Source organism: Ovis canadensis, chromosome 1 (genome assembly GCF_042477335.2).
Source record: "Ovis canadensis isolate MfBH-ARS-UI-01 breed Bighorn chromosome 1, ARS-UI_OviCan_v2, whole genome shotgun sequence".
Taxonomy (NCBI): Eukaryota; Metazoa; Chordata; class Mammalia; order Artiodactyla; family Bovidae; genus Ovis; species Ovis canadensis.
Genome location: NC_091245.1, coordinates 245,357,564 through 245,381,664, shown reverse-complemented (window position 1 = coordinate 245,381,664; position 24,101 = coordinate 245,357,564). Strand labels below are relative to the sequence as shown.

General features: G+C 38.6%; 1 protein-coding gene across 2 annotated transcripts in view; it reads right to left on the bottom strand.

Moving 5' to 3' along the window:
- Positions 1-908: 908 nt before the first annotated feature.
- The window catches only part of PLSCR4 (phospholipid scramblase 4), a 112,107-nt gene continuing 88,914 nt past the window's right edge, over positions 909-24,101 (bottom strand). For both annotated transcript variants that reach the window (XM_069563099.1, XM_069563092.1), the window contains exons 2-9: positions 20,962-20,989; positions 20,360-20,470; positions 13,752-13,987; positions 8,959-9,001; positions 7,846-8,072; positions 4,616-4,777; positions 2,403-2,561; positions 909-1,448 (exon numbers count right to left, since the gene is read on the bottom strand). In XM_069563099.1, coding sequence (XP_069419200.1) covers positions 1,392-1,448; positions 2,403-2,561; positions 4,616-4,777; positions 7,846-8,072; positions 8,959-9,001; positions 13,752-13,987; positions 20,360-20,470; positions 20,962-20,968 — 1,002 coding nt within the window. In that variant the 5' untranslated portion in view covers positions 20,969-20,989 and the 3' untranslated portion in view covers positions 909-1,391. The remainder of the gene's footprint in view (positions 1,449-2,402; positions 2,562-4,615; positions 4,778-7,845; positions 8,073-8,958; positions 9,002-13,751; positions 13,988-20,359; positions 20,471-20,961; positions 20,990-24,101) is intronic.

The window sequence follows — 24,101 nt, the reverse complement described above, 5'->3', positions numbered from 1 at the left end:
GGCAAAGGCTTTCATTTCATATTCAAGCACACTCAGTCTTGCTTCTTTTAATAAGCAGCAGCAGAATACATTCCATTCTATATACTGGTTGTGTTGAAAGAACACAGTTCATGTCCAAATAGGAAACTAAAGTGCAGTAGAGGCAAGTTGATTTATTAGAGTGTGTTCACTAATACACTATGCTTTTAGCTAATATAAACAAGTACAATTTTTATGCTTACTATGTTCATCCAAATAACCTTTACTGATTAGCTATAGATCCCAGAGAAGTAGCATGTTTGCTCTTTTATCACTTTCTTTTCCTAGATACACATTTATCATTTAAATAAAAAACAGCAAAGTAATATTACACAGTATCTGCTTTTGCAGTTTTTGCATTTACAAAATGCTACACAGAATATCACATTTCAAAATTTAAAAGTGAAACTCCAACTTTTGTAGTTTGAACAGCCTGGTTTAAATCAGTGATCTTCTTTTAAGAGAAAAAAAAAATCATCTCTTCTGTGTCATATCAAATGAGATACAAAGGTTTAACAGGCAGTCGTAGAGATCTGACCAAACCTATTTCATATGTAAGGCATCTATAGCCAAGAGAGGTTAAATGTATCAAATGAAAGCTTCTCTTAAGGGCACTGATGTCTCTAAATTGCTCAGAGATCCAGACTGGTCATGGCCCTGGTAGGCTGATAGGCTGACCCTATCTTCACAGGGAGTCAGCTCCTGACTGTGCATGCTAGTAAATGAAGCATGGGAAATATAACCTTATGATATGAAAAATATGCTTTATTTTTTAATAAAATAAAAATTTCCATGGAAATTTTCATAAGTTTGAAAAACAAGTTTCTCATACATTTGCACATGCAAAATTTTCTTTGTGCAATAAAACATAATATTTCTATCTGCCTTCCTTTTTGTTTTTAATAATGAAGTGTATCATTCTTTTCACCTGAAATCAAATTTGTCTTCAGCAACTGGACATGATGGAGAGGAAAGGGTTGGAGACAGAGCCTACATGACTCTATCTCAACAAAGATTGCTCTTAAAAGACCATAATTTTACTATCAATTAGTGTAAGAGCTTTGGGATTCATTTTCTCTTATGTTTAAAGTGTTTCCAAGTTCACCACATATATATATATTGACTTGGTTAATGAGTCATAGTTTTTTCATGATAAACTCCACATTGACCAAGTAGACAGATACGCAACTGAAACACGTTTAGATGTGTTCTTCCACTTACACTCTCAGCCTACCTGTCAACGCTAACGTCCAACAACATTAATCTGCAAGAGCAGATAAATATATTTGTGAATAGTTGAGGGCTGACTATGAGCCCAGGCAACTTTTCTAAATTTTTCTTTAATTAATCATCATTGCTGATGCGTGGTTCCATCAATCATGATGAATGTTTGAATGTTGTGGTGGAGAGCTTTCAAAATACATGAAGTCCTGAAATTAGAAAAATAATTATATGTATAATAAATATCAAATTAGATAGATAAATAATTATACAAATAAAACAGTACATAAGTAATTAAGTGCAATGTATAAAATGTTACTCTTTATAACTCAACAGGTAATATTCTCACTCCAGGTAAGAATAAATCATGAAATCTTTAGTGAAATCTTCATGAAGAGAACCTAATAGGAAGAACAGCAATTGCAAATTTGAAACTGTGGGCAGTCAATAAACTTTCCACTTGGGGTACCAATTAACTAAATTTTCATTGTTGAAATGAGAAAAACTTGTTAATCTATACTAAACATGATTTAAAAAGGATTAAACAAGTTAAAAACATCAATTGCAATATGTTAGATAGATATTTTAAGGCAAATGCTACCAATTTTATTTCTATGCTTTACTTAATAATATTAGCCATTAATCAAATAGAAATACAGCAAAGGAATTGTACCTAATAAATATAGGATGGTACAACAACAAGGAGTACGTTGACAAAGAGGTAATAGGTGAAGAGAAAGAACATCAGCTTTAGACTTATTTTATTTCATTAACAAATCAAAGGATAGGCATCTTTAAGTAGTGAGAATAATAAGCAACATGCAATGATGACAATTACATTGAGTGGATGCTTAGTATCTTTCAAGCATGGTCCTGGCTCCTTTACTAATATAATAGCTAATATTTATAACCCTGGAATATATATATATACATATATACATATTTCATTTCCATTTTACAAATAAGGAAACTGAGGCTTTCAAGTGTTAAACACTTTGCAAGACATATAACTCACAAAGAGTCGGACACGACTTAGCAACTGAACAAGACATAACCAGTAAGTGGCAGAGTCAGTTTCAAACCCTATTGCCTTTCTCCTACATATGCTACTTCTCATCAGAAAGAATAAATCTCTCAGAACAGCTCAACAGCAAAAGGCTTACAATGAGGAAGCAAGCGCCAAAAATCATGGCTTTCATGGTCACATCCAGGTCTAATGGGAAGTGAATTTCAAAGTGGTCAGCATCGCTCATTGCTGATAACACACCATTCCACTTCCGAGTGATACTGCCAATAATGGAAACACCATCCAGGGACAGGATCTAGAAAGACAAGAATATGACTTTAGGATGATTAAAAGGTGTTAAAACGCATGCTTTATTCTCCTGTTTATAAGCAGTTCACCCTGAGGTCACTTTCACTGTTTTTCAGTACAAGCATAGGGCAGGAAATGAATATAGTAATAATACAATTTCAAATAGGGAATTATGGCCAGGAAGAGTTAAGTGTCCTGCAACTGGTTAATGACCAAACTGGGGAATATCTTACAATTCTTGAGCCCCATGTTCTTTCTTCATCCTCCACTGAGTTATTAGGAAAGCCTTTCAGTGGAGGTATGATTTAAACTGATTTTGAAATTCTTTCCCTAAAGTAAAGGGTGGGAATTATGGATTGGGAGGGAGTCTCTTCACTGGAGGGAAATATGCTAACAAAAGCAAGATGGTCTGCTTTGTTGTACTTCACAAAACCCATGTAATCACTCAGGCTTCTGTAGGTCCTGTGCTCTTCTTCTTCTTTTCTCTAGTATTTATTTATTTGGGGCTTCCCTGGTGGCTCAGATGGTAAAGAATCTTCCCCCCTTGCAGGAGACCTGGGTTTGATCTCTGGGTCAGATCTCTGGAGGAGGGAATGGCAAACCACTCCAGCACTGCCTATAGAATTCCTGAACAGAAGAGCCTAGTGGGCTACAGTCCAAGGTGGTCTACTTCACTGCACTTCATATAATCCATGTATTCACTCAGGCTTCTGTGCGTGCTGTGTTCTTCTTTAAAGTATTTATTTACTTATTTAGCTGCATCGGGTCTTAGTTGTGGCACATGGGATCTTTTGTTGCGGTGCACAGACTCTATTTGTAGCCCATGGGCTCAGCAGTTGTGGTGTAAGGACTTAGTTCCTCTGTAGTATGTGGGATCTTAGTTCCCTGACCAGGGATCAAACTCTAATCCCCTGCATTGCATGGCAGATTCTTAACCTGGACCACCAGGAAAGTCCCAGTCCTGTCTTCTTATATAGTCTCAGAATCTCAAAGAGCTTCAGCTTCTAAAAGGGAGATTCTGGCACTTGCCACAAGGAAAACACACAAATACCACTTTTTGGTGATTAGAATGATCCAAACACCCTGCCCTCACAATCTGGCTTATCCTCATTTTCTACTTATGTACAATGGTCTTTTAATAAATAAATAATGGTTGACAATACAGTTACGTAAAACAAGAACTAAGGGAAGTTTATTGGGTGTCATAGAAAATATTTGAAAGAGCAATTTTAGATTATGAGTCTTGTTGAATTCCAAAGCATTAGGAAGAACGCTTTAAGGAGCCCAGGAATCTCCTTTGTCAGAACTGTAGGGTAGTAAGATATCATTAAACTCCCTTAGGGCTCAGCTGATAAAGAATCCACCTGCAATGCTGGAGACTTGGGTTCAACTCCTGGCTTGGGAAGATCCCCTGGAGAAGGGAAAGGCTACCCACTCCAGTATTCTGGCCTGGAAAATTCCATGGACTGTACAGTCCATGGGATCACAAAGAGTCAGACATGACAGTGACTTTCACCTTAGAGATACCATTCTGTAGCCATTGAGATAAAGGCAAAACAGAAGGATTTTTCTTTTTCCAGAAAATGTTATAATCCACTATAAGTTTTATGCATGTTATGAGCATTGTATTGTGTTTTGAGGATGCAGCAGGCTTCTATTTTGCACAACTTCAGGGATGCTCTATTTGTTCTGTGGTATGTGGGGGCCTCTTCATTGCTAGGACCTATATTCTGATTGGAAATCCTTGGTAAAATGGTTACTGAAAAACAGCCAAGAATAAAATGAACGCATTAGGTCAGGCTATTTAGTCTCAAGTTTAATATTTTAAATGGTTTCTTCTTATTTTCATTTAACATGGAAATCATAAAAAAGATTTGTGGAAAGCATTAAGCAATCCCCTAAAAATAATTTGAAAACTTCTTGATGTCAACCTGTTAGTTAACTCTTTCCTCACACTATTCATTCACACACACACACACAAATAATCTAAATCCAGATCATTCTGGGGCCTATTAGTACATGTAGAAAAAAAATTATAGAAACATGTTTGTATTTGTTTACCTCAAAAACAGAATCTGAACCACAGCCATAGGTGGAACATGGCCCAAGTACTCCCATCATATCTTCTTTCTTCTCATTTTGGAGGCTGTACACTGCCCTGCACAGGTTCCAGTGTTCGGCTACAAAGCCAATGGTGACGCCGGGAGGACACTGCACCTCCAGCTGCCAAATGAAGCAGGGACAGAGGTGGGTGAATATGCCATATTAACACACACACACACACACACACACACACACACACACACACACACACACACTAGATGTGTTCTTAATTCTTTCCAGAACTAGGGAAACTGTCATTGGTATAGAGTCTTCCATTTTCCCTGGGCTATTTCTTAGGGTAGTATGTCAGAGAACAGCTTTGAGAGATGAGGCCATGTTCCCTTCAGGACAAAATTACTGCTAGTTATAAAATGGTCAGTTTTCTAGGCTCTATATCCCTCAGCTGTATATGGAGCATCTACTTGGGATCCTCTGAGTCATCTCTGTAGAATGTGGGGAGGAGGGAACCGATGCACATGTGCTGGAGCTCATGCTGCTTGGTAATGGTGGTTTGGTTGCTATCCGACTCTTTGCAACCCTAGGTACTGGAGGCCTGCCAGACTCCTCTGTCCCTGGGATTTTCCAGACAAAATACTGGATTAGGTTGCTGTTTCTTTCTCCTGGGGATCTTCCCAACCCAGGGATCAAACACTCATTTCCTGCATTGGCAGGCAGATTCTTTACCATCTGAGGCACCAGAGAAGCCCCTCATGTTGCTTACTGGGCTATAATAAAGTTGTTTGTCTCTGATCTAGGGCTCTCATGTCTTGTGGCACAATCCACAAAAATGTAACATGCTAGCTTCTTAGATTGACATCTCAGACATGACAATTATAATAGGAAACTTAAGGGAATGAGCCATTCTGAAAATTAAATGCTGTGAAGACAACAGAATGTGCATGCAAGTATAGGATGAGGTGGAGATTCGTCTCAAATATGACAGTTGTTACAAAGACAATAGTGACAAAGGAGTAAGCTATATGACAATTGCTAATATTCACTGAGTGCTACACTATTTGCCAGGCACCGTGCTAACATAGGACTTCCCCGTGGCTCAGTGGTAAAGACTCCACCTGCAATGCATGAGCTTCAGAAGACACAGGTTCAATCTCTGGGTCAAGAATATCCCCTGGAGGAGAGCATGGTAACCCACTCCAGTATTCTTGCTTGGAAAATCCCATGGACAGAGGAGCCTGGCAGGCTACAGTCCATGGGGTTGCAAAGAGTCAGACACAACTGAAGTGACTAAGCTCACACATACGTGGTAACACAGTTGACATTTATTTACTACATGATCCTCAAAATAATCATCCTATGAGATAGTACTATTAATATATCCATTTTATAGGTGAATAAATCAAGGCACAGAAAGGGCTATAAGTTAATTCTATTGCAAAGGCTGGTACTTAACATAAAATTAAAATCTCAATAAATCTAAGAGATATTGTTCTGTCCAGTTCATGTATTAGGAACACTGAGGCTCAAACAGGCTAAATCAGGGGTCCCCAATCTCCAGGCCATGGACTGGTACCAGTCTGTTGCCTGTTAGGAACTGGGCCACATGGCAGTGAGTGGCAGGCATATCTGTATTTACAGCTGCTTGCTTCCCATCACTTGCATTACTGTCTGAGCTCCACCTCCTGTCAGATCAGTGGTGGCATCAGATTCTCACAGAATCATGAACCCTACTGTGAACTGCACACGCTAGGGATCTAAGGTTGTGAACTCCTTATGAAAATTATCTCCAAACCATCCCCCTGCCCCAGGCCATGGAAAAACTCTCTTCCATGAAACTGGTCTCTGGTGCCAAAATGTTTGGGGACCACTGGGTTAAGTAAATTGCCCAGTTTTAAGTCAGTGGCGTATTTGAAATTCAAATTCTCTTGGATCACTCTCTAAAACTGCTTTTCTTTTCCTTGTAGTAAACAATTTTCCTAGGGTAGCGTGGATTATAGAAGAACAACCAAAGTGTAACTTGACACATTTGCCTTCTAGTTCCACCATCTACCAAATGTAACACCACCCTCCAAAAAAAAATTTTTTTTTTTTGTAACACCACCGAAACAATTATTCTTTTTTTGAGTCACCCCAGTGGCTCAGATGGTAAAGTGTCTGTCTACAATGTGGGAGACCTGGGTTCAATCCCTGGGTCGGGAAGTTCCCTGGAGAAGGAAACGGCAACCCACTCCAGTACTCTTGCCTAGACAATCCCATGGACAGAAGAGCCTGGTAGGCTGCAGTCCATGGGGTTGCTAAGAGTCGGACACGACTGAGCGACTTCACTTTCACTTTCACTTTATCTGTAACAAGGTGTAGATATAATGGGTAGAGGAAAAGTGTCTGGAGTGCCTTCTGATTCTAAATGGGTGTCTATATTTAGCATGACCTTATTTGGGGATATATAGGTACATTTAGATGGAGAAGGCAATGGCAACCCACTCTAGTACTCTTGCCTGGAAAATCGCATGGACGGAGGAGCATGTGCAGTCCATGGGGTCGCTAAGGGTCGGACACAACTGAGCGACTTCACTTTCACTTTTCACTTTCATGCATTGGAGAAGGAAATGGCAACCCACTCCAGTGTTCTTGCCTGGAGAATCCCAGGGACGGGGGAGTCTGGTGGGCTGCCGTCTATGGGGTCGCACAGAGTCGGACACGACTGAAGCAACTTAGCAGCAGCAGCAGGTACATTTAGATAAATGTGTTGTAGGTAATGGCCTTTCTGCCTGCAAATGCAGGAAGGAGATATAAGAGAGGAGGGTTCGAGCCCTGGGTTAAGAAGTTCCACAGGAGGAGGCCATGGCAACCCGCTCCAGCATTATAGCTTGGAGAATCCCATGGATAGAGGAGCCTGCCAGGCTATAGTCTGTGGAATTGCTAATTTCTAATTCAATAGATAACAACTGATAGAATTTCAAACACTGACTGCATGTATGTTAAGTCACTTCATAATAATCTTAATTTGTGCTCGAGCACCCAAAGACATGAACCCACCAGAAAACTGCCTTGGTGATTTTCCATAGGTAGGATTATTTGGCATTTGGCTTCCTTCCTCCCCCCTAGCTTCCATTCTGACTGTGCCATGAAAGTCCCCTCCTGTGTGGCTTTGGAAGGAGCACAACTGTGCAGTGAAGAGTTGGATCAGGAAAAAACAATGGATGAGACCTCTGTCTCATCTGTCCCCTTACCTCTTGCCTGGCAGAGGGGCAACAGAAGCAGCAGCAGGTACATCTGAAAGGTCTTTGCATTGTCATGACTTCTCGGCCCATACAGTCCATGACCCGGAGCACAAAGGGCCTCAATGTCCGGTAAGCATTCCTGGTGTAGTCATCTGTGTCTTCAGTCACAAAGTAAACCATCTGGCCCGTGTTGTTTTTAATATCGTATCTATTATTAGTTTCAAAACCTGTTATCACTAAAAATAAGATGAGAGAGATTTCTTATTTTAGAAGCAGTTAAAATGGGCCTCATGAAGTCCTTCTGTAGTATTTGACAGGGGCCTAAAACAAAACAGCTTTTTAAAAATTTTCTAATGAAAAATATGCAATGATTATTCATCTGTCCTAAAAGTATGTAAGTTATTTTGAAAATTTGAAACATTTATTTTAAGAAGTTCAGTGTAAACTTTTCTGCATAGAAGCAAACACTGGAAATGATATTCATGGAGTATTTGAATTCAGAAAACTTTAATTATAAAACTATTTCAATGAAATTATCCACTGGACCACAAATGAATGAATCAGTCATGAGATATGCTGAGATGATTAGGGTCATCACTAGTTGTAAATAAGAAAACCAACCAAGAAAAGTTAAAGGCTCCATGTAGTGGTCAAGTGAATGAAATGAATGTGTATATCTTATACAGTGAGGTTCAGGAAATTTGGGAGAATAGGCATTGTGTTTACCTTGATTTCTTCTTACTTCCATAGCATGGACTTAGAACTCAGCAGATTGAGACTAATTATAGCTTCTCGACTAGGGTGCCCTTCGCTAACTCATAATCTCTTGGCTTCTTCTTTCCTTGTCCATGAAAAGTGAATATGGAGGAGTTGAGACAGATAAAGGATAGGACGTTCGACCAAATAAAATGTAAGTCCTTTTGAAGTCTTAGGTATGATGTGTAAATAGACAAAATTACACAAATAAGTCCCTTTGTTACTTTTTTGAAGATAGGGCAATAGAAAATAGTCTTTTCTCTTTGAAACACTAAAAATGATCAATATAACTAAGGAACTAGATGTTGGATAATGAAAATTTTCACCTGATTCAAATATTACTGGACACTACAGAATTATACATACTTTCCAGGGGTTCAAAATGTTGAAGAACGTGTATGTTGTCCAACTGTTGGGATAGAACAAAGCAATTAATTAGGACAGAAAGAAATAACAGAAATAAATTAAAACAGTATTAGAAAAAACTGAATGAGACAGAGGCTAAAACATATCAATGGATGTAAAAACATCTTTTTGAAACTGAATGGAATGAAAAACATATGAAGTGAAATTAGCCTATCAGCACCTGATCAGGTGGTTATTAACAGAGCTATCCAAAAAGAACACTCTCCTTCAGTTCCACCAAAAAATACTGAAACATTTGTTTAAAATATTATAAAATTATTTTCCTGCTCCTGTAACAACATCTAGAATAAGCTGTGCTGACATCAATTGCTCCTAGCATCCATCATGTCACCTATAGAGTGGAGGTGTCAGAAAGTTCAGGACAGTTTAACACAGACGAGCCATAGAGAAGCCAATTTTCTCACTGACTTAGAGAGTGTGAAGTTGGCAGGCTGGATCTTCCACAGGAATGTCCAGTCATCACAGGCACCTCTGAAAGAGGTTAATACACCAACTTCCATTCACTTGAGCTGCTGCTTCCCTAGTGCAGCTTTAACAGGGGAGGACCCAAACAGCTGGAAGTATGTGATTAGGAATAGGGCAAAGGAGAGGAAACATTTAGGGATCTGATCCCTTGAAAATGGACGTTGGGCATACCATTACATCAACTTCTTCCTTTAACTTAAGGGTCATTGTAAAGATAAACAGTTTGACTGGCCCATCATCTGTTATACTTGAGAACATTCTAGCAGAAAAGAAACCCCCTTAAAGACAGACTAATCATCTGTAATTTTAGATAACTTAGATAATTCTTGTTGCTGTTCAGTCACTAAGGTGTGTTCGACTCTGCGACCCAGTGGACTGAAGCACGCTAGGCTTCCCTGTCCTTCACTATCTCTCGGAGTTTGCTCAAACTCATGTCCATTGAATCAGTGATGCCACCCAACCATCTCATCCTCCGTCGCCCCCACTTAGATTATCAGATCATTCCTAATCCATGAGTCCAGAAAATAGCCTGAAATGCCGTATTTCACCAACTACTTGTTGAATAATTAATGAACACCACATTAATGTAGTAATAAGCAAAATTTAAAATAATGTAAACAGACACAAAAGTCTTGTGGCGTGATCAACTACAGGAGGGTATAGAGAGGATACAATCTTTATTTGACTAAAAAATTTTTCTTTATAAAAACTCAATCAGGTTAGAGTCTAAACATGTCTTATAAAATTATCAAAGTTTATCAAATGTGGCCACTCAGGGATTGCTTAACAATCCCTTTGAAAAACTCTAGGGGCTTTCTAATATCTATAACTAAAAAGTAAAAGTATTCACCGCTTGGTAAGAGCTTCCACTGCTGAGCAAAATATGCCAAAGAAATGATGCCTGTTGATGTGAATGGAGTTTATCGAATATAGTTTTAAGAAGCAGTACTAACCAAGTGTGGAGTCACTCGCCAATCCAGTGTCTAGAAATAATGTAAACCCGATGCCCTGGATGTTAAAGTGTCAGGATAGTCCTGATAATGATTCATGTAATTAGCACATGAGATAGCAAAAAACTAGGATAGGGACTTCCCTGGAGGTCCAGGGGTTAAGACTCCAAGCTTCCACTGCAGAGGGCAAAGGTTCAGTCCCTAGTCAGGAAACTAAGATCCCACATGCCTTCAAGCGGTGCAAAAAAAAAGAGAGTGAGAAAGAAAACTAGATAAAAGAAAATGTCTGGATGCTTGGCTCTATGTCTTCCATGTGTATACATAAGGTGTTTCAAGTATTAACATCTGCACAGGTTATCATCTACTCGGTGGGTCCTTGTGCCTGAAATATCAGGCATATTATAAACTTTATCCCATTAAAAATTCTCCTAACAACCCAGTTGCACAGGTATCATTAGTAGTATTTTATAGATGATGAATATATACCACTGCAGATGGTGACTGCAGCTATGAAATTAAAAGACACTTACTCCTTGGAAAAGTTATGACCAACCTAGATAGCATATTGAAAAGCAGAGACATTACTTTGCCAACAAAGGTCTGTCTAGTCAAGGCTATGGTTTTTCCAGTGGTCATGTATGGATGTGAGAATTGGACTGTGAAGAAGGCTGAGTGCCGAAGAATTGATGCTTCTGAACTGTGGTGTTGGAGATGAGAGTCCCTTGGACTGCAAGGAGATCCAACCAGTCCATTCTGAAGGAGATCTGCCCTGGGATTTCTTTGGAGGGAATGATGCTGAAGCTGAAACTCCAGTACTTTGGACACCTGATGCGAAGAGTTGACTCACTGGAAAAGACTCTGATGCTGGGAGGGATTAGGGGCAGGAGGAGAAGGGGACAACCGAGGATGAGATGGCTGGATAGCATCACTGACTCGATGGATGTGAGTCTGAGTGAACTCTGGGAATTGGTGATGGACAGGGAGGCCTGGTGTGCTGCAATTCATGGGGTCGCAAAGAGTTGGACATGACTGAGCGACTGAACTGATAGATGATGAAATTCAAGCACCAAGAGGTTAGAAAAGTTACTCAAGGTAGAATAAGGAGGGTGCAGAGCTAGAATAAAAAGCCAGGTTGTCTGGCTGTAAACCTGTTTGTTTCTTTTACATTTTTTTAAACTAAAAACACTCCTAAAAGGGAAAATGGTATTCATAAAATATGTTCATTTAACTTCATTCAAAGTAATAGAAGAAATTAAGAAAAATTTTTAATATTTGAATGAACAATATTAAAGCTATACATTTTTAAAAAGAAATGACATCAGATATTAGATTTCTAAGGAAATTTTCTGTTTTTAGAAAATATTAAAGTTTATGAAAAAATAAACTTTTAAAACCTGATTAACTTATAAGCATTTTATAAGCTTCCAAAATAATATAGCAATTATTCTAGCACTTTACCTGAAGGCTATGTATTTCATCAATATTTTGTCAAACAATAATAAAGTTTTTGGTTTATGTAAAATCCAAATTTTCCTGATCTAACGGTTTTACTTTCAAGATCAACACTATAACTTTGTAACAATGGTTTTCAATGCACAGGATTAACAGTCAGTATATAAAGTCAAAAAGAGAAACATGTCAGTGTCAATGAACATTTGGTTGACTATGTGGGGAGACAAGTATTGAATGGGCAAGTCCCTTGCTTTTAGGGTATTTAAACATTTGCTTTTTCTAAACGTGATCATAATTTAGTAGTTTCTAAGGTATTTACAATACTAGGTTTATCTTATTTTCTTTAAGCAACATTTTTGTTTCTGACATGGGTTTTGAAACAACACCATTCAGTACACAAACATGTTGGCATATTGCTCCAGCTTCTGAAATAGTTGTCCGGATCCTAAAATGTCCATATAAATGAAAATTAGGGAGTCTCTATGTTGTAAAAAGGGGTTCTCTGGAACTTGGCCTGAAACAATATCCTTGTTATTGTTGTTTGGTTGCTAAGTTGTGTCTGACTCCTTGAGATTCCATGGACTGCCAGGCTCCCCTGTCCTCCACTGTCTCCCAGAGTTTGCTCAAATTCATGTCCATTGAGTTGGTGATGCTATATAACCATCTCATCCTTTGCCATCCCCTTCTCCTTTTGCCTTCACCTTTCCCAGCATATGGACAATATTCTTGCCTGGCTTCTATTTTTATTTACATTGTATGCTTTGGGAGGAGGCAGGATTGGTTGATGAAAACTATGGATAGTGAGAAAAAGCAAAGGCCTAAATCACTTCATGGGAAATAGATGGGTAAACAGTGGAAACAGTGTCAGACTTTATTTTTTTGGGCTCCAAAATCACTGCAGATGGTGACTGCAGCCATGAAATTAAAAGACGCTTACTCCTTGGAATAAAAGTTATGACCAACTTAGATAGTATATTCAAAAGCAGAGATATTACTTTGCCGACTAAGGTCCATCTAGTCAAGGCTATGGTTTTTCCATTGGTCATGTATGGATGTGAGAGTTGTACTGTGAGGAAGGCTGAGTGCTGAAGAATTGATGCTTTTGAACTATGGTGTTGGAGAAGACTCTTGAGAGTCCCTTGGACTGCAAGGAGATCCAACCAGTCCATTCTGAAGGAGATCAGCCCTGGGATTTCATGGAAGGAATGATGCTAAAGTTGAAGCTCCAGTACTTTGGCCACCTCATGTAAAGAGCTGACTCATTGGAAAAGACTCTGATGCTGGGAGGGATTGGGGGCAGGAGGAGAAGGGGACAACCGAGGATGAGACGGCTGGATGGCATCACAGACTCGATGAACGTTGAGTCTGCGTGAACTCCGGGAGATGGTGATGGACAGGGAGGCCTGGTATGCTGCAATTCATGGGGTCGCAAAGAGTTGGACACGACTGAGCGACTGAACTGAACTGAAGGCACCGAGTGATTCACTCACTGCCCTCTGTTCTTTGTAACATTGCTTTTCTTGTTGTTCACCCTTTACTTCTAAACAAATGGCAACCTAATTAACATCTTCATAGACTTTCTACTATCCCTATTCCTATTTTTTAAATTGTGTTCAACAGGACATTGTGAATGTCTTAAAATTCAGCATACACCCTTCAGGAAAGTCATATTCATACCACCAGAAAAATCCCTATCTTCTTTTTTTCCCATTCCCATTCCTGAAATTATCATCACCATTCCTATAGTCACACAAATTAAACATCTGTCATCTCTGACCCATCACCTTTATGTACTCTATCTAGTCTCTTCTTCTTGTATCCCTAGTCATACTTTGTAAGAAAACAATTTGGATTTGTGTGGAGTACCTGGGCTAGGCATTCCAGACCCGGAGGACAGTGTGGTATGGGAGTTGGCACTGGCATCCATACTACTGGAGCAGAAAGTTGTGGTGCAGGATATTTTCCAGGCTGGTATTGGATGGGGCAGATACTTCCAGTCTGCATGTACAGGGGGAAGGTACTGGGCTGATGTGGACCATAGTATCCCATAGGCAAGCCTCCTGGGTAGCCTGCAGGTAGAGGGATAGCTGGTCCAGGAGGCCCTGCATTCAAAAACAAATGGAAGAATTATACATTATGAATGCTACAATATATGGTGGTGTCAGCATGACTTTTTACATGGAAATGATATGCATCACACAACCTCCACTTAAAAATAAGAAGGTGTTCCATTTTATGAGTATATAGAATGTACCAAAATGCACTAAGGGGATTTATACCTTAACTCATTTAATCCTCTTAAATCTTATGAAGTAATTATTCCCATTTCAGAGGCATAGAAGTCAGGTTGAAATATCAAGTTAACATGCTAGCCTTTATGCATTAGTTTCCTTTGTAGGAAGATTAATGTAAGGCCTAGCATATAATTAGAATGGTAAAGTTTTTCCTACTATGTTTACTGCTACTATTGTTTAAGGTCTTCTCTGGTGGCTCAGATGGTAAAAATATGCCTGCAATGAGGGAGACCTGGGATCAATCCCCGGGTTGGGAAGATCCCTTGGAGGAGGGCATGGCAGTCCACTACAGTATTCTTGCCTCGAGAATCCCCAAGGACAGAGGAGCCTGGTGGGTTGCAGTCTATGGGGTTCCAAAGAGTCACACAACTGAGCAACTACGTACATACACAAATTGCTTAAGGTCAGAAAGATAGTAAGGTCTACTCAATGTCAAAGCAGTTGTGTTAAAGACTACTATCTAACTCCAGAATAGTTTCATCACCCCCTAAAAAATCCTATACCAATTACCAATCATTCCTCACCTTTCTCCCAGGCCCTGGAAACTACTACCTCCACAGATTTGCCTAAACTGGACATTTCATATATTTAAAATCATGTAACACATAGCCTTCGTACCTGGTTGCTCTTTGTGGCATATTTTTAAGGTTCATCAATGTTGTAGCATGTATTAGTACTTCATTAATAAAAATTAGTGAAATAATCATACTCATGTCAGATAAAATATATTTTAAGATGAAAACAATAGCTGCTGCTGCTGCTAAGTCACTTCAGTCATGTCCGACTCTGTGCGATCCCATAGATGGAAGCCAACCAGGCTCCCCCATCCCTGGGATTCTCCAGGCAAGAGTACTGGAGTGGGCTGCCATTTCCTTCTCCAATGCATGAAAGTGAAAAGTGAAAGTGAAGTCGCTCAGTCGTGTTAGACTCTTAGTGACCCCATGGACTGCAGCCTACCAGGCTCTGCCGCACATGGGATTTTCCAGGCAAGAGTATATTTTATAATAACAGACACGGCACTCTGTCAAGAAGACATAACAATTATATATACCTAAAAACAGAGTTTCAAAATATATCAAGCAAAAACTGACAAATATAAAGTGAAATAGGCAATTCAACAAACAATAGTTAGAGATTGCAATAACCCATTCACAATAATGGGTAGAATACATGAGCAGGAGATCAAAAAGGAAACAGAAGTATGAAACACTACAAATGAAACACTACAAATGAAACCAGACATAACAGAATGTATAGAACACTTGACCCAGCAATAAACCTTAAAACATTCTTCTCAAATGCACGCAGAACCTTCTCAAAGACAGACCTATTGGCTGGGCCATAAGACAAGTCTCAATAAATTTAAGACATCTGAAATCCAAACAAAATATACTCTATTACAACAGAGTAAAACCAGATATCAATAATAACAGAAGGAAATCTGGGAAATCACAAATATGAGGAAATAAAATAATGTACTCCTAAATTATCAAAGGGATAAAAAAAAACATGAGGGAAATTAGAAAATAATTTGAGATGAATAAAACAAAAACATAATATACCAAAGCTTATGGGATGTAGCTGAAACAGTGCTTAGAGGGCAATTTGAATTTTTAAACACCTACATTAAAAAAGAAATATCTTAGACTTCCCTGGTGGTCCAGTGGTTAAGAACAATGCAGGAGAAATGGGTTTGTTTTCTGCTCTAGGAAGATTCCACACGCCTTGGAGCGACTAAGCTCATTGGCCACAATTATTGAAAGCCTGCGTGCCCTAAAGCCTGTACTCTGCGTTAAAAGAAGCCACCATAATGAGATGCCCGCACACCACAAAAAAGAATAGCTGCAACTAGAGAAAGCCCAAGGGGAGCGACAAAGACCCTTGGAGCCAAAAAGAAAGAAAGAAAGAAATATCTAGAAGCAGTAACCCAACTTTCCACCTTAGAAATAAACCAAACTCAAAGCCATCAGGAGGAAATGATAAAGACTGAAATAGAAGAGAAAGAAATGAAAAAATAAAAATAGACAAAATCAACAAAACCAAAAGTAGGTTCTTTTAAAAGATCAACAAATTGAGAAACCTTAAGCCACACTAACCAAGGGAAAAAAATAGACTTCAATTATTAAAATCAGGAATGAAAATGGGGCTATTACTAAAACCTTACAGAAACTAAAATATACCATAAGGAAATATGACCTTATATATGCAAAAGCAGAATGCTGCCCATGATTTCTGCACACAGCACAGCCAAGGGGGTAGGCAGACCACCTAAGCTATGCTTCCTGTCCAATCCACTGATTCACCCCTTCCCTCACTCCATTTAAGGAACTAGCTTAACTACTTGGCTCCTGTTACTTGTTCTCACTCCCTCCTGCTGTAGCATGAGCCTCAGTAAGCCCTGTTTGAATCTCTCATCTCATGTCTTATCAATTTCTATCGATTAAATAGTCCAAGGACCTAGGTCTATAACACTCACATAGGTAGACGCATAGTGGATGAAGGGATTAAAGAGGAGGGGCAAGGAACTGAGGCAGAGGAGATATCCTACGATGTAAGTGCTGACACATGAGACCCAGTTAGCACCTTCATGAGTGGGGAAGGTGTTAGACAGAACAGGTACAAAATGAGCAGCTGCACAGGGAAATCTCAGTACCACATGGGTAAAGGCCATGTGTGAAGATTTAGCAAACAAAGCAGAAAGGAAGGTGGGGAAGAAGGGATGATGATGAAAGACCTCTACTCTGTGCAAAGGACTTTATGCTGATAACATGCACACTGGAATGACCAGTTCTACATTTAGAGCCTTTATGAATAGGAAGGTTGGATGAGGCAGGAGGTGCCTGAAGGAGTCTAGATGGGAGGTAAGGAAATTTAATTATGATGAAAGGAGTAGAAAGTGGAAAAACAATGATCGACATTAAAGAGACATATTGTCTTGGTAACAAATGATATGAGGAAAGGGTCTCAAGTTTCTGACTGCAGGAGTCCAGTGTAGAGAAAGAATATTGTGTTTAGGAACAAGATGCCAAAGATGTATTGAGGATCACTTGAGTTTGAGATCCCAGGTCACTAAGGGCAAGTGGTCTACAGGCGGGTGGAAATATAAGTTTAGGGCAGAGGAGACTGATTTGGGTGGGAGTGGAAGGATTCCTAGGGCTTCCCTGGTGGCTCAGTGGTAAAGAATCCGCACGCATTGCAGGAGACAGGGGTTCAATCCCTGGTTCAATTCCCTAAAAAAGGATATGGCAACCCACTCCAATATTCTTGGATAGGAAATCCCATGGACAGAGGAGCCTGATGGGCTACAGAGTCACAAGAGTCAGATACAACTTAGCAACTAAACAACAAAGGGATTCATAAGTGGTTAAAAGCAAATGAAACCATGAGATATTCCCAAGATTACTAAAGAGAGTGTAAAAGGACAAGTAAATGGAAGAGATGAGAGAGTGGACAGGCCGGTGCAGCCAGGGGCTGGACAGGGAATCAGACCAAGGACTTCTGGGAATACCAGTTTCTAAGTGTAGTTTACACAGAGCTCGTGATAGAGACAGACTCAGGAGAGACTAAAGGAAAATAATGGCAACTAGAAACAATGTCAAATTAGAGCTAAGTGAGAAAAAAGAGCTAACGTCTTTAGAAAAATGGAGAAAATTCAGTTTGTTGTAAAGAACGTATTGGGTTGGCCAAAAAGTTCATTTAGTTAGGGAATATACTGTTCAATAAAGTTCTTGGTGAAAATGAAAAATATGCCTTTTATTTGTACTTAAAACTGAACAAATTTTTTGGCCAATGAAATACTTTTAATTTCTTTAAGAATTGTGTTCAAGAGTACCCAAACTGGACTAAATATTGGATATCTCTCTCCTCTTTAGAACTATTATTAAAAAACAACAATGTCATACAAACTATCTCAAAAATACTAATTGTTATATCATTTTATTGAGTTGATTAATTATTGTGGTATTAACCATGTAATCTTAGGATAAAAGTATCTCATGGAACAAAATCTGAATATCAATAAATTAGTAAGAAAATTACAATTTAGATTATGGTGCTATTCTATAGAGTATAGAGACTATATTTCTAAAAAGACATAAAAATGTACATAATCAAATGATTAATTTTATAAGAATACATTATTCTGAGATGTTAAGAGAAGAGCATAATATGTGTGGGAAACGGTATACGTTTTATACTCCCTTTTAACCTTTAAAACTGCTCTTAAAAGTTCTGATTGTTCTGCAAGAAAACACAACACAATAAAACATGTTTAACTTTGTATAACTTTGTTATGGAGCATTGTCCTACCACTACTAGTGTGAGAAATACTGTTTTATGGAATTTGTATTTTCTTAGTCATTTTGACTATTATTATACTTTTTTACTTTATTTTCAGTGGAATAAATATCCAGTAATATAATGCAAATAGAATATATAATTGAACCTTAAGAAATTCATTAAAACTAAGTATTTCAAGTACAGTATTTCCAGTTCCTAACTCCATCCTAAAGATCAGTCCTGGGTGTTCATTGGAAGGACTGATGCTGAAGCTGAAACTCTAATACTTTGGTCACCTCATGCAAAGGGTTGACTCATTGGAAAAGACCCTGATGCTGGGAGAGATTGAGGGCAGGAGGAGAAGGGGACGACAGAGGATGAGATGGCTGGATGGCATCACTGACTCGATGGACGTGAGTCTGAGTGAACTCCAGGAGTTGGTGATGGACAGGGAGGCCTGGCGTGCTGCGATTCATGGGGTCGCGAAGAGTTGGACACGACTGAGCGACTGAACTGAACTGAACTGAACTGAATGTGAATTAAGGGGACACAATTTGCATCAGTATAAGTAAGTATATCGTTCAGCCACTAGATGGTGATCATAGTAAATTTTTGTTGCTGATTCTCATAACTGAAAATTCATTAGTCGTATGTTTTTCATCATAATATTTTTCAACTTACTTACTCGTTTAACTTGAAGGCTGTATCCTGCTCTCTTGCTAATTTTTTGATACAGAAGGGAACAGACAGACACTTTCCCAGATGAACAGAACATGATTTATAGCCAACAATTACTTCTTAGAAATGGTATAGTTTCTGTTCTAGTATAACCTAGGTACTTGGATATAGAGCAACTGGTGAATATAAGATAGATTATATAGATAATTTGAAAGCCACTGAAGTAAAATATAGAGTAACAGTCAGATACAGTGAAATTATGACCCAGGGTTGTCAAAAATTTGGATTTAGCAGGTATTAAGCAGTAATGAGGGGTTATACAGGGGCTGTATGCTCAGATTCACATAACACACATATACATGAGGGAAAGAGGAAAAGGAAGCCCTAACTTCAGAAAGCACTGCAGAGACAAAGGCTACCTGAGCTCCATGGGTCTGGAGCCAAGCGAACACCCTTGCCAGTATCCTATGGATACCGGGGTTTCTTCTGCTCTTCCACAGCCTAACTCACTTGTTTCTATCTCAAAACATATGCTTAAATATATATTAAAAGAAATAGTACTACACTTTATCATTTTCTAAATCTTCAAAATGTATTTGAATATAATCCTGATTAAAACTATTTCCTCAGTCAAAAGACTATTTAATTTTTTAAAAGTTACATACTGCCCACATACTTATCAGCATCCACTTTCCTGAGTCTCTGAATACAGTATGAGCTTTCAGACTTACAAAAATATTTGCAGAAAAACAAGCTCCTTAATTAGAACTTGAAGCCATTTGCCTCCACTGTTCTGCACTTCTCCTGGCGTTTGTCCCAAGAATGCCTCGGACCAGACCATCATGACCATGAGCTTTTGGACACAGTGTTCTTTCCTTTGATTGAGAAATTCCTCATTGTGCCAGTAAAACTTGATTTCCTCAGTGCTTCCCTCCAATCCCCCATAGAGGTAGTTACTGCCTTTGTGCACTTACAACATTCTCTTCATTCTTAAGCAAAAAGAGTGCCATCAATGTTTGTACAATTTTCTTCCTAAGTTGCCTATAAATCCTATGAAGACAGGAATATGATTCTAATTAACATCTAGTAAACTACTTGGCCCCCTGTAGGCATTAAATATTTATTATTGAATCATTCAATTAATTAGTTAATTTAAAAAGAAATCTTAACTATGAGGATGGTTTTCTGGAGAGGGGAAAGATTCTTTTCAAATATTTAACCTACCTGGTACAAAACTGGAACTGTACTCAGGAGGGGCACCAGGCCTTGGATCAGGTGACTTTATTTGATTCTCTGTTTCATCTGCAGGTTGCTTAGGAGCTGTGGGGACTATATCTTAGGGGTGAGAAAGGTAGTACATGATTTGCAATGGAATGATAATATGATCAGAGAATATTCATTTTTTCTGTTGGTATGTATCAATGAATATGACCAATATTAAATATACTCATTTCTTATAAAAAGCAACTCAGTACGTATATTAGATATCAACCTATAAATATATTTTTAACTATCACCTGTCTTTGCTGACTTACTTTCCCACCTGCATTTTTCCTTTACCTAATTTGCCCCCACGTACAAGCGGAGACTTTTTTCATTACCTATATGCCACTCTAAATCCCTTTTAATCCTTTTCTGTCAAAGATAAATAAGAATGTTCATATATATAAATGAATAAATAAATGTATATATGTATATAAATTCTTCAAATATTAAACGCGAATAAGTAACTTCAAAAGGAAATAGACTCTAACTTTTTAAGGAAAGGAATCATACAATTCACAATTGAAAAGACAGCATATTAAAATGTATTCACAAAAACTTACCAGACATTTTGAAGAATTCCAATCAAACCTGAAAACAAACAAACAAAAAAACAACTTTTACCTTATATATTTAGTTACTATTATTAATCAGTGATACATGCAAGAAGTTCTGTGATTCTTTTAGTCTCTAGTTACCTTTCATTCTTTCCTTCATTAATTCAACAAATATTTCCCTAGCACCTATCTTCTACGTGGTGTTGAAAATACAGCTATAAAGCAGATGGGCACTCTGCTAGAAATTATATTCCAGTGGGGTGGAACACATCAACAAATACTTAAGATTAAATGTAGATAGTACAGTTATGAGGAAAACAAAGTTAAAGTAGTGAAAACATGGATGGTCCCCGAGGGTCAGAGAAAGCTTCTCTCAGAAGGTGACCTTTAAGCTAGCTGAACCACGGGGAAAAGTTCCAGAAAGACAAGAAAGTTGAATGAGAAGGCCCTGAGATAACAGTAAGCTTTGTGATACTCAAGGGAGAGAAAGAGTTCAGCTGTGACAGGGACACAGGGAAAGAAGAGAACCAAGGTCAGAGGTGGAGATAGAGGTCTGATCATACCTAAAACTCATGGTAAAATGTTTGGAATCTGTTGTCACTGCAGTGGGGGAGTCTTTAGGAGACTTTAATCAGTGGAGTGATCAGATCGATTTAAACTTTATCTTGAGGGTGCAGAATGGAAGCAGTGGGGGAGGGATGGCAGCAGTAATCCACGTGAAAACTGATGCTGGTTTAGACTGGAGGTGACACCGAGAGGGTCAGATGTGGTCAGATGCATAAAAAGATTTGGGAGCAGAACCTACAGGACTTGCTGATGGACTCAGTACAGAGAGGAGTCAAGGATGAGTCTCATTTTTTAACCCAGGGTATCTAAGTTGATGCTGATGCCAGTAACTGAACTAGAGAGGAAGATGGTGGGAAAATATTGGGGACTGGAGAAGGTAGGAATCAGAAGTTTAAATCAAAACACGTTATGTTTAAGATAAGGCTAAAAGAAGACATGTTAAACATTTAATTCAAAAATATGTGTAGGTGAACACTATGAGAATAATTCAGAGAAGTAAAAATGTTGAGATGATATTTGAAACAAGAGGTGGGTTAGGAGAGAGATTCCATTAATTCAGTCAAGGGGAAAAGATTATTAGAGAAAGGAATTTTAATATTTCAGGTTTCTTGGTTCTGTGTGATGACAAATAAAGAGAGAAGATCATCAAAAGCTACAATATACTGAATGCTTATCAAATGTCAGGAAAAGGCAGAGGATTTTTCAGGTATTATCTCAAATTTGCACAGCAAAGGAAAATATAAACAAAATGAAAGGACAACCCACAGAATGGGAGAAAATATTTGCAAACAATGCAATCAATAAGAGGTTAATCTTCAAAATTTACAAATAGCTTGTGCAGCTCAGTATCAAAAAAAACAAACAACCCAATCAAAACTTGGGCAGAAGATGTAAACAGACATTTATCCAAAGACATACAAATGGCCAAAAGGCACATGAAAAGATGCTCAACATCGCTAATTATTCAGTTCAGTTCAGTCACTCAGTCGTGTCCGACTCTCTGTGACCCCATGAATCGCAGCACGCCAGGCCTCCCTGTCCATTACCAACTCTCAGAGTTCACTCAGATTCACGTCCATTGAGTCAGTGATGCCATCCAGCCATCTCATCCTCTGTCATCCCCTTCTCCTCCTGCCCTCAATCCCTCCCAGCATCAGAGTCTTTTCCAATGAGTCAACTCTTCACATGAGGTGGCCAAAGTACTGGAGTTTCAGCTTTAGCATCATTCCTTCCAAAGAAATCCCAGGGCTGATCTCCTTCAGAATGGACTGGTTGGATCTCCTTGCAGTCCAAGGGACTCTCAAGAGTCTTCTCCAACACCACAGTGAAATGCAAATCAAAACTACAATGAGGTCTCTCTTCACACCAGTCAGAATGGCCATCATCAAAAAATCTACAAACAATATGCTGAAGAGGATGTGTAGAAAAGGGAGCCCTCCAATGCTGTTGGTGGAAATGTAAATTGGTGTAGCCACTACAGAGAGCAGTCTAGAGGCTCCTTAAAAAACTAAAAATAGGGCTACTAGATGATCCAGCAATCCCACTCCTAAGTATATAGCTGGAGAAAAACATGCTTCAAAAGGATACATGCACCCCAATGTTAACTGAGGCATTGTTTACAATAGCCAAGACATGGAAGAAGCTTAAATGTCCATCAGCAGAGGAATGGATAAAGAAGATGTGGTGTGTATATACACACAATGGGTATTATTCAGTCATTAAAAAGAATGAAATAATGCCCTTTGCAGCAACATAGATGGATCTGGAGATTATACTAAATGAAGTAAGTCAGGCAGAGAAAGACAAATATCATATCACTTTTATGTGAACTCTAAAAATATAACAACCATGTACAAAACAGAAACAGAATCACAGACTTAGACAACAAACTTACGGTAACCGGAGGGGAAAGGTTGGGGGAGGAATAGGCAGGCCATTTGGAATTGACATGTACATACTGCTATATTTATAATAGCTAATCAACAAAGACCTACTATTGGGTAGGCACAGAGAACCGTTTTTTCTGTAGTATCATAAATGAGAAAAGAATTTGAAAAAGAATAGATACAGGTACATGTGTAACTAAATCACTCTGCTCTACATCTGAAACCAACACAACATTGTTAATCAACTATACTCCAATATAAAAGAAAAATTGAAAACAATAAATAAATAAAAGTGTAACAGTGGAAGAAACAAACAAAAACCATCTAATACATAAATGGAAAATGTTGCTAAACTTAAGTACTTCTAAGTACTTTCCATGTTCTTTCCAATGAATATCTTGCTTATCAGAGCACAGAATGTGGTCATTTGTTCAAGTAGAGTAGAAAGTTACCGATACAGAGTAGATATGTCAAAGAAGCACTGGAACACTATATGAGTGAGTAGTCAATAAGGATACTGAGTTGACTCAGTGAATGTCACCACTGCATAAGCCACTATGTAGATTCTAGGCTCTTGCCAAGCCTGGGCCACCAGTCTTGGCCCAGTTCCTCTCCTTCTCTGGAGCTGGAGTTTATTGTCTTAAAAGTAAAAGTGAAAGTGTTAGTGTCTTGATGACCTCATGGACTGTAGTG